The sequence below is a fragment of the Rhipicephalus microplus genome, chromosome X (genome assembly GCF_043290135.1).
Source record: "Rhipicephalus microplus isolate Deutch F79 chromosome X, USDA_Rmic, whole genome shotgun sequence".
Classification (NCBI taxonomy): Eukaryota; Metazoa; Arthropoda; class Arachnida; order Ixodida; family Ixodidae; genus Rhipicephalus; species Rhipicephalus microplus.
In genome coordinates, this window is record NC_134710.1 from 79,278,473 (window position 1) to 79,291,712 (window position 13,240).

General features: G+C 44.1%; 1 protein-coding gene across 1 annotated transcript in view; it reads right to left on the reverse strand.

Annotated features, from left to right (window-relative positions):
• Nucleotides 1–13,240, reverse strand: part of LOC119176005 (uncharacterized) — a gene marked incomplete in the record, with an annotated part of 80,019 nt that overhangs the window by 23,818 nt on the left and 42,961 nt on the right. Inside the window, 5 exon segments of the mRNA XM_075876368.1 lie at nucleotides 94–342; nucleotides 3,529–3,645; nucleotides 3,694–3,700; nucleotides 4,467–4,540; nucleotides 9,507–9,584. Of these exon segments, the coding sequence (XP_075732483.1) occupies nucleotides 94–342; nucleotides 3,529–3,645; nucleotides 3,694–3,700; nucleotides 4,467–4,540; nucleotides 9,507–9,584 (525 nt within the window).

The following is a 13,240-nucleotide window of genomic DNA, read 5'->3' on the forward strand; positions in this document are numbered from 1 at the left end:
CGCAACGTTACACACCGCTTCTCGCTCTGTGAACGACAAGAACCGGCGCATTGCTGAGACAAACTTAGGCCGCTTCAGCCACAATGCACCTACTTCGAGCTTCCCTGCGTCCAGGTCGGCCACAAGCTTCACCATGTATTCCTCGCAGGTCATGTTGTAGTGAATAGCTCGACACGTCCAGCAATTCCGGACGAGGCAGCGTGGGCAGACATAATATGTTGTTCCTCGTTTTACAAGTAGAGAACCACGCTTCCCTTGATTGGGGCACGTTTTTAGGAAACACTCAGCTGGCAACCAGTTCTTCTTGTTTTCCATGTGTTTAAGTGCTCCTGGGCTAACGTACTGAAAGCAACAAACACACAAATATTTTTAAACACTCGTATCATTGAAAATGCAAACGTCAGAGGTTCTCTTTCAGTGAAGCATCAGTCAAGAAACTTCGTATGGTAGTGGCACATTGAATGTTTGAAGCGCGCCTCGAATAAAGGTGAAACAAATTAAACGGTTATTTATGAAGAAACCACAGGATAGATGAGACACTCATAGATGCAGATACTGCTTCATGACACCAGCTACTCGGCATTGGTTCCACAGTCCAGATCTGCCTATTTAAGCATAAGTGGAATTAAGATAGGCTGTTTTTCTGACAGAAACAATGGACGAAATTGCTTGAGCTTAGAAGAAACGTTAAATTCTAGTGAACATAGCAAACAAAACTTTGAAGAAAAAGACAGCTTCACGATTGATGAAGATATGTGGGGTTGATTGAGAGATGTGGGATATGTGGGGTTGACCATATGATTATGAGAAACGCCGTAGTGGAGGACTCCGGAAATTTCAACCACCTGGGGTTCTTTAACGTGCACCCAAATCTGAGCACACGGGCCTACAGCATTTTCGCCTCCATCTAAAATGCAGCCGCAGCCGCCGGGATTTGATCCCGCAATCTGCGGGTCAGCATCCGAGTACCTTAGCCACTAGACCACCGCGGCTGGGCCAGCTTCACGATTGTGCACACACACACAAAAAAGAAGCACGCAACACGATCGTTCATGTTGTGTGCCACCTTTGTGTCCAGTCTTCGCGCTGTTTTCTCTTAAAAGCAACATGTACAAACTAGCCCATGAGCAAACCTTACAACAACTTATACGAAACAAAATTCTGTTTTGTAATTATTTGAAATTTCTTACGGGCCTGTTCGGCATTGTTGGGCATGTGAGGCAGGCTTAAGTTTTAGTTACCGAAAATGCCTAACTAAACAAAAATCATGGAAACCACAAACAGAGCATGGGATACATTAGTGAATGGGCAGAAAAAGAAGTGAAATTGCAAATCTGCAACTATGCATCAAAAACACATAGGCCGTTCATATCAAGCGAATTTGATGTGCAAGTTCACTGCTTGACGAATTCATTATAAAATGCTTGCACGGGTATTGCAAAGTTTTTCTCATACATTAGTCGTAATTTCGGGGTGGTGCACCGTAAATCAGTTAAGTCTGTTTTAGATGTACTACACAGAATTACAATATCAATTTTCAATGTAGTTTTGTTTTTTATTTGAATTTATCTTTTTTAAACATTGGACATAATTTGAAGGCTTACACAAAAGGTCCCCTCAGTATATATACATTCAGTTCATATTACCTTTTTTTTAGTGCCATTAGGCTCACCAAATTTGCGACTGCGATTGCTATAAAAGTGATTAATCCTTCCCGGTGCATTAATATTGGAACTACTAAGCCGACACTTTCTCCTACAAACGAAGTTAAAATTAGTTTTAGATAGCTACAACCACTAGGTTTAGCACTATTGTAGGAACATTGAACTATTGTCTATGTAGTAAAACATCAGGGTTCTTCGTTTGAATTTGTCGCTTATCTGCCAGAGGCGAATCATGTTGATAGAAAATCACTGCAGCAGGAATACTATTTCACAAGCGCTGTCCTTGATTGATTGATATGTGGGGTTTAACGCCCGAAACCACCATATGATTATAAGAGACGCCGTAGTGAAGGGCTCCGGAAATTTCGACCACCTGGGGTTCTTTAACGTCCACCCAAATCTGAGCACACGGGCCTACAACATTTCAGCCTCCATTGGAAATGCAGCCGCCGCAGCCGGGATTTGAACCCGCTACCTGCGGGTCAGCAGCCGAGTACCTTAGCCACTAGACCACCGCGGCGGGGCCAAGCGCTGTCCTTAACTTGATGTTTTCACCAATCGCATTGAAAGAGGAAACCTTAAAACATTCTTGTTGTGGCTGGAGGCTGATAAGTACAAATGACTGCAGCATAAAGTCCGGGACGTTGTAGCATCGGCTCACTGGTAACACTTCACTGGCAGTGCATGGTCGAACGTCTTACGTTACATCGACTCGCACGCGTCCGCAACGAGTTACTCGCTCCACATGGCGGCTGGCGCTCGTTTACAACACCGGTGAATGCTGGGGGCGAAACGTGACCGCCTGGTTGAGGTCGATTTTCTTTACGAGCTGTCAACATGCCAGCCAATGCATTGGCCTGAAGTGTATCTCCGAATGAAATTGCTCAGGACCGAAGTATTTTATTGTCACAAAGAAAGTCTTTTTTGCGGCCTGATTGTTAGGTTTCAGTTGCTAAGCACTTTACGTATGCATCAGGTTGTCATTAGGGAAAGCGGCATTGTTAGCGCCAAATGAACAGACGGAGCAGAAATCGAGACCACACAGAACAGCAGTACCAGCGCTGACTTCTATTCGAACAGAACAGCGATGAGAGCGAATCGACAAAACTTCGTTTTCGCGAAAAAAAAAAAAAGAACAGGACGGAAGGAATGGGCGCATGTGTGTGGTGTTATTTAATTCCGTACAGTTTTTTTTTTTGCACGGTTTATATTTGAATGAATCAAATCATGATGCAGGGATCAGAATTTGAATACAGTACGATGCTTCCAGCCCTCATCTGCCCCGGTAGATGTGGCGTGCCCTTAGTGGGCGCGCGATCAGGGTTTCCAATCCTGTCAGCATCGATTGCATCGGGACCGTTTTCAAAATGAGTAACGTGTTTAGCGTGGGGTGCTTTCATTGCGCCATCAGCTACAACGAATCTCAGTGCACGTGTTGCGCATGTCCATACAATGAACCCCATCAAAACCCTATCAAGCTAATCTAGTTTACAACGTAACTTCAATATATTTACTTTGCTTGCCAACGCTGAAACCACAAACAGAGCATGGGATACATTAGCGAATGAGCAGAAAAATAAGTGAAATTGCATTGCTCGGTTTTGGTGCCACATTATTTTTTAAATGTCCCTGTGCCGTCGCAAACATTTATTCTGAACTAAATTTTTGTGCGCTATGACGCGAACTCTGTGCTATACGTTTACTATATGTGTTCACCATAAAATAAGAATTGCCACTGGACGTATTAGCCATGCATTTGTGAACTACAAAGTCACGACATAATTTTACTCCCACGAAACATTTCTCGATGAAATCTGGACACGTAGAGCAACAATAAGTGCCAAACTTTGTTTATTGTGCGTACCTTTTTGTATACGTCATCCATAATACGACCTGAACACTGCTGCGACGAGTCGGCGACTACAGGGCACATTATTGACCGTAGACTGTGGCGTTTTCCACGGCCCTTTGGATGCATTTTCTTGGAAAACAGGAAAAGCAGCACATTTAATGTTGATTAATAAGTTACCAGGCCTCTGAAGACCAGGCGCACGTTATACACCGCACAAAAGTACGAAACGCCCTAATCGGCATCGACACATGTCACTCTGCGTGAACATTCACTGAGGAAGATTTTGAAATACGGTATTAAGGCCAGTTCAGCGTCAATTTCACTTGAGTAACTCTTCGCTGTGCACTAAAATTTGTCATTGGTGTGCTCGTAACCTCCTGCGTTACAGCTGACAGTTATTACTGCTTGCGCATCGTACGCAACAGTCCTTAAGCCACAGACAGTTAGGGGTTGCAACGATATTTTTGAAAGAGGATGGTGGTTTTGTAGAAGGGTCTGTAGGTATAATATTTTTTTCGTGAATGCAGCGCGCAAGAGCAACTACCATGTGTTTCGGGTTGTCTTTAATTACTAAATCTATTCAGTGCCGAACGGAATGCACAAAGAAAAAAATAAATCCTCATTGCAACGTGTTGCGAGCGCCGTAGCGAGCGTTGGGTGCGTTAGCTGTGGTGTGTTTTGGTTTTGCTTTCTCCGTAAACAACTCTAAACTGTACCAACACTTGCACCCCGACAACCCCGATTCTCCCACAATCAGTCTCCGCCACGTCACGGTTTGGGATGGGCGGCAGAAGGCAGAATCCAGCATTTTCTGTATATATATATATATATATATATATATATATATATATATATATATATATATATATATATATATATATATATATATATATATATATATCTCGCGACTGGAATTAGTACATGTACAACAATTTCCGAAAGGCACTTACTTGCATAAAACGTGCTCGCACTCTGCAGCGACGTGATCAGGCTTGGCGTCATTGCAAGCGTCACAAGGGTCTTCCTATAATGGGGACGTTGAAAAGAATGGCCATTTACTACTCAATGCTACAATGCTAAGCATTTATGGAAGTATCGACCTTTGCAGTGAGCATTTAACCACGTACGGTGACTAAGGCTTATTCATAAACTTTTGGCGGTTAAAAGAATGCTTGCGTTACGTTCTGTAGACTACAAGTTGCATCTCTGTGAGAGTCTGGTCTTCCGACAAAAGTTTGTCCAGCGTATTCCGCGCATTTTACGTGGAATACGCAGGTCATACATATGTCCAAATGTAATGAAATTATGTAGTTTTAAGTGACGAAACGACATTATGATTACGAGGCACACGCCCCATAGTGGGGGTCGCCGCATTATTTTTGACCACGCATTTGAGCTCAGCACCGTGACATCTCAAGTACGAATCGACACCGCGGTGTGACTTCACGTCGTTAAATGCGAGAACATTTGATGCTTTACAAACTGCTTCTACCCTATATTTGCCCCTTTTACGAGGCATGTTTAAAACGGTTTACGCAATTAAATACCCGGGCCTACGAGGTCTACACAGCCTCTTCCTCATTCGTAGCTTTAATTTATAGGATTTGGTATTTCATTTTTTAAATAAGTGGCTCTAGGAGATGTGTATACCGTTCATACGAAACCATCTCAAAGGATTGAACATGAAGGCTGTTTCATATTTGCGTGAAGCTGTGCCTGTTTCTAGACATGGAGTAATTTGGAGCGGTGTTATGTCCCGTATTCGAATTAACATTGCCTTGATTAAAATATCTCGTGTAGAAAGGCCCTCTAAAGCAACTTGCTTAGCAGCCGACTTGTAGCAACTGAAAAACAAACTTAAATGTAAAATTGATCTTGTTAATCGCCTCAAGAGGGCATGTACGGTACAAGTGCATGAAATGTGAAAAGTTAGGCTGAACATTTCAGACGTGTTTCACGTGCATTTCGGTAGCGCCATCGCACGTTTTCCAATATTTGATGCTCTAAGGATTGTTTGTCGGCGATTAGTCATTACTGAAATGTCAATAATTTGTATTTAAATTTCACTTTGCCAAATTTCTTGTTGCCGGGATATGAACGGATGACCGTCGTTGATGCCTTAAGCAAAGCTGAAGCCTTACTAAGCACGAGGACGAAGGGTCCGACTTTTGGCCTGGAGGAAAGAAACCGGAGGGAGCATTGCGTGAATGCAAAAGAAAGAAAGAAAGAAAGAAAGAAAGAAAGAAAGAAAGAAAGAAAGAAAGAAAGAAAGAAAGAAAGAAAGAAAGAAAGAAAGAAAGAAAGAAAGAAAGAAAGAAAGAAAGAAAGAAAGAAAGAAAGGGTATACATCAGGCACGCAGAAGGAAAGCTTCACTCGACCTTAATTTCCCTGATAGGGCAAGGGCTCCTGAATCTTTAAGAAAGAAGCTCCTAAAGCTGGAAGTAAAACGTGCACAGCCAGTTAAAAAAAGAACACTTCGTGCCGTCGCGCATAAATAACCAAGACACAGCTGTGTACCACGTGGATTTAACCTTGCTTAACTGCGCAAGCGCCAAGAAGCCTCCACAGTGAAGCCACGTCCGCCAATACAGACAGCCCGCGTAGCCGTCGTGCCGAGTTTGCCCGGCGTGGCGGGATCCGAGTACGAGCGACGAAAGGCCCGAGATTCGGCCGGGGTTGCCATAGCCGCAGGTTTGCACGCGAGTTTCTGGCGTAGGTGTTCGACATTATTGCATGGTCTGTGGCCGGCTGTTGTCCGACTCTATCTTTTGTACGCCAAGGAATGACCCAACATCAACCAAGAAGGCCACGTTGAGCCCCTGATATCGACAAGCTTCGCTGTTCAACCTTTACATGGCTAGTGTAAACATTTACTTTTTTTTTTCATTATGGGTGCGATTATTTATGCCGCGCTTGAATTGGAAGCACGTAGCCTAACAGCAGGGACAATCTAGAAAGAGTATTTAATTACGTAGAATCAGACAGATGCAGAAAAAGCTTTAGAAGAAGCCTTTATTGCAGATTATGCAAATTCCGTGTCCAGCCAACGTGTCCGGCCTGGCGCCGTCAATCATCAGGGAACACCTCAATCTGCAAACAAGTCAGACACACCACTGAGTCACGGAATCTGCATAATCTGTACCTCACTTTCTTACAGATTTATTTGGTGACGTAATACCTCTAATATTCGGCGCGTTTTAATAAAGCATGGCCGCCACGCTGCGCACAGATGCAGCACAGAGGCCGCGCATTCATGAACAAAGGTGCATCGTATAGCCACTAGCAACACATATGGTCTCACCATTATGTGATTCAATTCTCACCCCTATACTTTGCGAATAAGAGATTCAACAAATATTTATTTTAAATTTGAATAAAATAAACTCTCCAGCCACGTTTATTCCATATTTCTTAATTAGCCCGAACGATGTGGCGTACCTTCAACGCTGCCCGAAACGCTTTCGTCGAAAATAGTGAAAAGATGGACCATCGCATCAATTTCCACGCCACCCGCGTCATCGACACGGAAGGTAGCCACACAAAAAGGCAGTTGTTAGAGTCCTGACATATCCAAACAACACCTGGAAACATCAACCACTTAACTGCAATGTTACCGAACGTTTACATGCACGGTCTATAGAACCAGTGGAGGAAACACGGCAGCAACAAGAACGGCGGGAAAAGGAATAATGAAGGGGAAAAAAAAGTAGCTATAGCTTCAGAGCCGGCCGAACAGTCACCCCTGAAGAAGGAACCAAATCGGCTCTGAAACGCCGGGTCTGTTTATAGTTTTTAGTTTTTATTAAAGTTGGAGCCTTTGGACTATAAGTGGCTGGAAAGTATTTTATTCGTATCAATTTTCACCCAGCTAGACAGATGTATGTTGAATATGTTCCCCTTCACTGAAATGGAAAACATCTGCAACTACCTTTTAAAAACATCTTAGAGCTCATTCAACAAAAGACAAGAGTTTTGCTGACATTGTATTGTAGTGATTGTTACCTGCACTCTTGTACGCATGCCCATTTTCTTCTTTTTTTTGCTTATATATGTACACTACTCCAATATAAAAACTTTGTTGAAAGTCAGCGCTTTTTTCTGTCATTGTTCTTTTTTCACTTCCTTAGTTACGTAATAACTAGTTCTAAGTTGCGCTGTTCAACAGAAAGAGACTCGGGCAGTGTCACATAAGTTAAGCCGTGCTAAAAAAGTTACGGCTGCCCGCCTTGGTGCTCATTGAATGCGCGTGCTGCAGCTTTTCGCCTGGAGTACTCCGAACAAATATGTTAGAGAATAAAGACAATCCGATTCTGAAGCCCCCGGCTATGCATACCCTACATGCATCAAGCTTAAATGAAGCAGTGACCGCACATTATGCGAACAGGAGGAATTAATTGTTGTCCACCAGCCAGTAATTTACACTGACTATCATATGAAGCTCATTCTCTAACTTTTCAATTCGTTGCGGTTGTGAAATTGCCAACATTTATTCGACTTAATGCTGGATTATTCGGATGCTGTCGCTAATACCCCCTCCCTCCCTCCTTTGCGGGTACTGCGATGGACAAACAAAACTTTCTAAAGGATTGTGGCTTGTACACACGTGACCAGAAATAGTACAATGAGATGAGAGAGCAGCCGAATCAAACAAGCTTACTGGGAGTTTTTTCGAGCAGAATGGCAGGAAAATGAAAAAAAAAGTGTTAATTTTATCGGTAACACACCAGAGACAATGCACTTCCTTGCAGCTCGATGAACACACACCACCTTTACGAAAAAGGATGCGCGAGTTTGTCCTCTCGTAATCCGTAAAGAACATATGCAAACATCTACACAGCATCGAATGCACACAATAGAAAACGTTCGCAGCAGCATTGGCGATTTCTGTCACCTTATATAAATCTTTTCGCAGCTTGTCTTGCAGCGGCACGAAAAGCAGTCGCTGCGTATAATAGGCCCCAAGGGCGTCGCTGCCCCGGAAATCCGGTCTTAACTTCTTCTACGCCCAACAACACACCCGAACGCATTATGGCCCCCGTTCAAGGAGGCCGCACAGACTGCATATTTTTAGGTAAAACATCATGCAATTTGACAGCGAATTTTCACCCATACAACTGATTTTCGCCAACTCAGTTGTCAAGTTCACGTATTCACTTTTAATGCAACGCCTTATCGGCAATTTGACAATTTTGACAGCACTTGTCTGTGTTTCTTTTTTTTTTTTCGTCGTCGTCTCGTGTGTGCTGTATCAACCAAGATAACTGCATATCAACTCGCTCCAACTTCTAGTATTAGGAAAATTATAATTTTAACTTTGTTAACTTATTGATTTCTCAATAAAATGGAGTAATACATGCTTTGTTTGCACAAGATCACCTGTATCTCAAATGTGGGTGCACAGTACACACCGTATATTCGATAACAAGGACGTTAGTCATCTGTTCGAGCAGAAAAACAGGTCGGTACTGAGGGACGCTGAAATGGGTGCATGCAAATTTTTTTTCTCTATTCAAGGTATCCCGACTAACGTTGCGCAATCTACTCATATACTGTTAGAATGTGGTGCTCTGTCATTAGACACGCCCCCAGAGTAGTTAGTAACAGAAAATTATTTTATTGTTGCGTACGTTACAATAAGCGTGAAAAGCTATTATTGCGTCTTCACCTAAACATCCTTTCAGCAAGTTAATATGTATCTTATAAAAATTCTTTACAAGTTTTATTGTTCATCCTTTTTGGCTCATGCCGTACGAGATTTCACGTGTGGCGTGCGCCCATACCAATTGTCCCTAAAATAAATGCATTTAATGACAGTTCGACAACTACTTGAATGTACTGTGCCGTAAGTGCTCGCTTTCACTGATCACAACTCATACAGAAATCACCTGATTACTGCTTCATAAGTTATGAACGTTATCATTTTCGTCAATCACTTTAACTATAAAGGAAGTTAAGGTAATACTGTATATGAGGAGCAGTTTGCTCTCACCTGAACTTTTGTGGCGTTTTCATAACCCCGAACTGCAGCCGCCGCGCCAGCTGGTTCACCCGCTGCTATTTCAGTTGTCTGCAAAATATAATGAAAAGAATGGCGAACCATACAGTTCAGTACACACCATGGTTTGGGGAGCACTGATCGTGAGTAAAGAATGAAAGCAGAACAAACGTGTTCTGAACTAGAGCAAGGCATTGGCCCAGGCCTACCTGATGACGCGGGACAGGCCCGACCCGTGGGCCAAGCAGAATAAAATAGCTTTCACGGTGGACCCGGGCCGGGCTCGGGTCTGATGCTCCAAGCTTAAGGCTGGACCCGTGTTTGGGGTGGACACGGGCTTGGTTTTTTGCTCAGTCCCTGACATTGTTCCACATAAGTTGTGCAAACATGTATGTCCCGGAATTTTTAATTGTTTTTTTAATACTTTTGACTCCCACTTTGGAGTTATTGCATAGGGCATATTGTAGATGGTTAATTCACAAAGAGCAACTATAACCTTCCTAGTAACATACAGATTTACTTCCACTATTGTGAAACACCAACAAAGTCAATCCATGGACAAGATGACTCCAGTTATGTGTCCGACGCGACAATCCTTTCTCAAAGGCATGGTGATACGATTTCAGCCCACCATTCACAGTGAAACATTGGTGATACGATCACGGTTCGTACAAATTTCGGGGTGATACGAAATTTTCTTTGGTCATAGTCAAGGCCTATTGGTCTGCAATGTAATTGAATACGGGTGTTGCGAACCGGTCTTCACCCCGCAATGTTTGATACGAATGTACTATGCCGCACATGTACGAACAGGTGCTGCCCGCGCAGTCGCGGGAGACGTCACAAGTCCGCGCAGACGCAGAAACTCAAGCGCGAGCCCCGCGCAGCTACGCGTTGAAGCCTCCGAGATTGGGGGCGCAGATCGTGGAGGCCCGTACGCACATAGTTCTGTTTTTCTAGTTACACGGGGGCTGGTGTCGCGCCTTTTATATTTAAGGACGTTGACGCGTGCTGCTCATGTTGTACTGTGCTTACACGTTCACAGAAGCCATGTCCTCTCACATCAGACATCCTATGAAAGGTGGACTAGGCCCGAACGAGGAAGCCGATGGTCTTGGCAAAGAAGCAAGGCCTCACAATGTAAACATGCATTATTGTTGGGAACGCACGCAGATGCCCTATCTTCAGTAGTGTGAGGATGACCGAAGGACAGCCCGAACACCACCGCGATAAGAAAACAACAACAAAGGACAGCGGCTCCAAAATGACGTACATCTAACATGTGCAAGGTGCTTTTTAAGTCACCTTCGCAACAGTACTTTAGTGTCATGCGAAACGGCGTACACGGATTAGCACGGGGCCACTGCTCTTCACGGCTCACACCCCTGGCGCATTCATTACACACGCGCGTACAGGCCGTATATTTCCGAGTGCAAGCGGAGAGGAGGCACGGGCCCATTGTGTCTTTCCCTGGCTACATCCCTGTACATTGATGTCGAAATACCTCACTCGCAATCATTCAGAGCCTTTCGTGACGTTGCTGCGGTCCTGAGAAACAATGAATGAAAACGCGCGCCAGCCTTCTTTTCTCGCATGCTAATGTTCCTTATTTTCGTGCGATACGGATTTCGGACGACACGAATTTTTTCGGTCACCCCGCGAGATTCGTATCACTGAGGTTTCACTTGCGCAATGAATAAAATGACATGGCTGCGTCCCTTCACCAAACCACCATTGTAATTGCACGACTTTGTGTAAAATGTATACCTTGGGCACGCCTTTCTAATGCATTCCGCGAGAAAGTTCCACAAGACCACAGCGCCCCTGCTTGCAAAGCGGATAGATTCGTGCCGGTCCTGAGCCCGATATGCGATCAGTCTGATGCGGGATTTTGTTCTAGACCCCACTTGAATGTTATACCGCTTTTTCGCTGGCTGACGCTACTATCATGGCGCTACTATCATGTCGGTTTGAGGGCAACGCGAAGGAACCATTTGAAAACACTCGTGACGATACTGCTTGGGCTGGGTCTACACCCTTGTCACGGGTGGAGGCAGGATTTTTCCCGAAAAGTGTCAGATTTTGAAAGGTCTTGGCAGGTCCTCTTCTTGTAGGTATACATTCAAAACTCAGGGGTGGGGAAGGAGAGAAAGTCAGAACATCTGGACGCCCTTTAGATACTCCCGTGTCCAGATCCGATATATCTTACACTATGCTGTAAGTGGCTAACGCGGTTGCTTGGGCGAGTTGGTACGACATTATTCCCATGAAAACAGCGTCAATAACGAGGGACAAGAAAACAAGGAGACAGACAGTGGCACTTACTTACGCAAAGATTTATTTGCTGGAACCGCGCAATACAAACTTGATCAGTATCTGACAAATAAGAGGAATGACAAACCAAAGAAAACAGAAATCGCCTAACAACCGAGTAATCATCGTGATAACGCGCCATGAACAACATGTGTGCCAACATTTTTAAGAAAATCTATTTCTTTTTGGAATAGAGCAATCGAAGGCCTACTGACACATAGATTACCCAGCCTTTCCATTTCTGTGGCCTCATAAATTTAGCGCATCATCTGATCCCGATGACGCCTAATGACCGTACAACGCGGAAAGTCGGGGACACAACCGCAGTCCCAGCAATGAATGCCAAGGTGGCGCGATACTGTAGAAGAGACATTGTGAGCGTGCTCTTTCAGCCGCTCATTTAAACACCTGCCTGCTTGGCCGATGACGCCTTACTGAGGCTGGTTTCCCTATGTATGTTTTGACCGCCGTTACTGAGTGTCTACTCCGAGAAATCAGAATGAGCCCAGAGACTATAGTGCTCGAACCCGCACAAGGGATAAGGAATGGGACAAACGAAATTTTGTCGTTATTCCCTATATCCACGGCGTCATCCACAACCTCAAAGAAGTGGCCAGCAGGTGCGACGTAGATTTGGTTTTTTCTGCCCCAGGAAAGCTGGCTAGGATGTGCAAGGCCGTAAATCCCTGTTCCAGGAGAGAGCGAGGCTGCAAAATCAAGCATCAGAACAAGTACATTTCATGCATCAAAGGAGTGGTGTATTCTTTACCCCTGTCCCGTAGGAAGTGGTACATCGGCCAAAGAGGCAGGTGTTTAAATGAGCGGCTGAAAGAGCACGCTCACAATGTCTCTTCTATACAGTATCGCGCCACCTCGGCATTCATTGCTGGGACTGCGGTTGCGCGTTGTATGGTCATTAGGCGTCATCGGAATCAGATGATACGCTAAATTTATGAGGCCACAGAAACGGAGAGGCTGGACAATCTATGTGTCAGCAGGCCTTCGATTGCTCTGTTCCAAAAAAGAAATATATTTTCTTGATTTGATTGATTTGTGGGGTTTAACGTCCCAAAACCACAATATGAAAAAAAGAAATATATTTTCTTCAAAATGTTGGTACACATGTTGTTCATGGCGCGTTATCACGATGTTTACTCGGTCGTTGGGTGATTTCTGTTTTCTTTGGTTTGTCATTCCTCTTATTTGTCAGATACTGATCAAGTTTGTATTGCGCGGTTCCAGCAAATAAACCTTTTTGTAATTTAGTGCCACTGTCTGTCTCCTTGTTTTCTTGTCCCTCGTTATTGGCGCTGTTTTTATATGAATAATGCTGTAAGTGACCTCGCTTTTCTGAACAGAAGTAGCAAGATCGCCGCGCAAGATTGCCGCGCACAGATAAGTTGGGCTTATGGTAT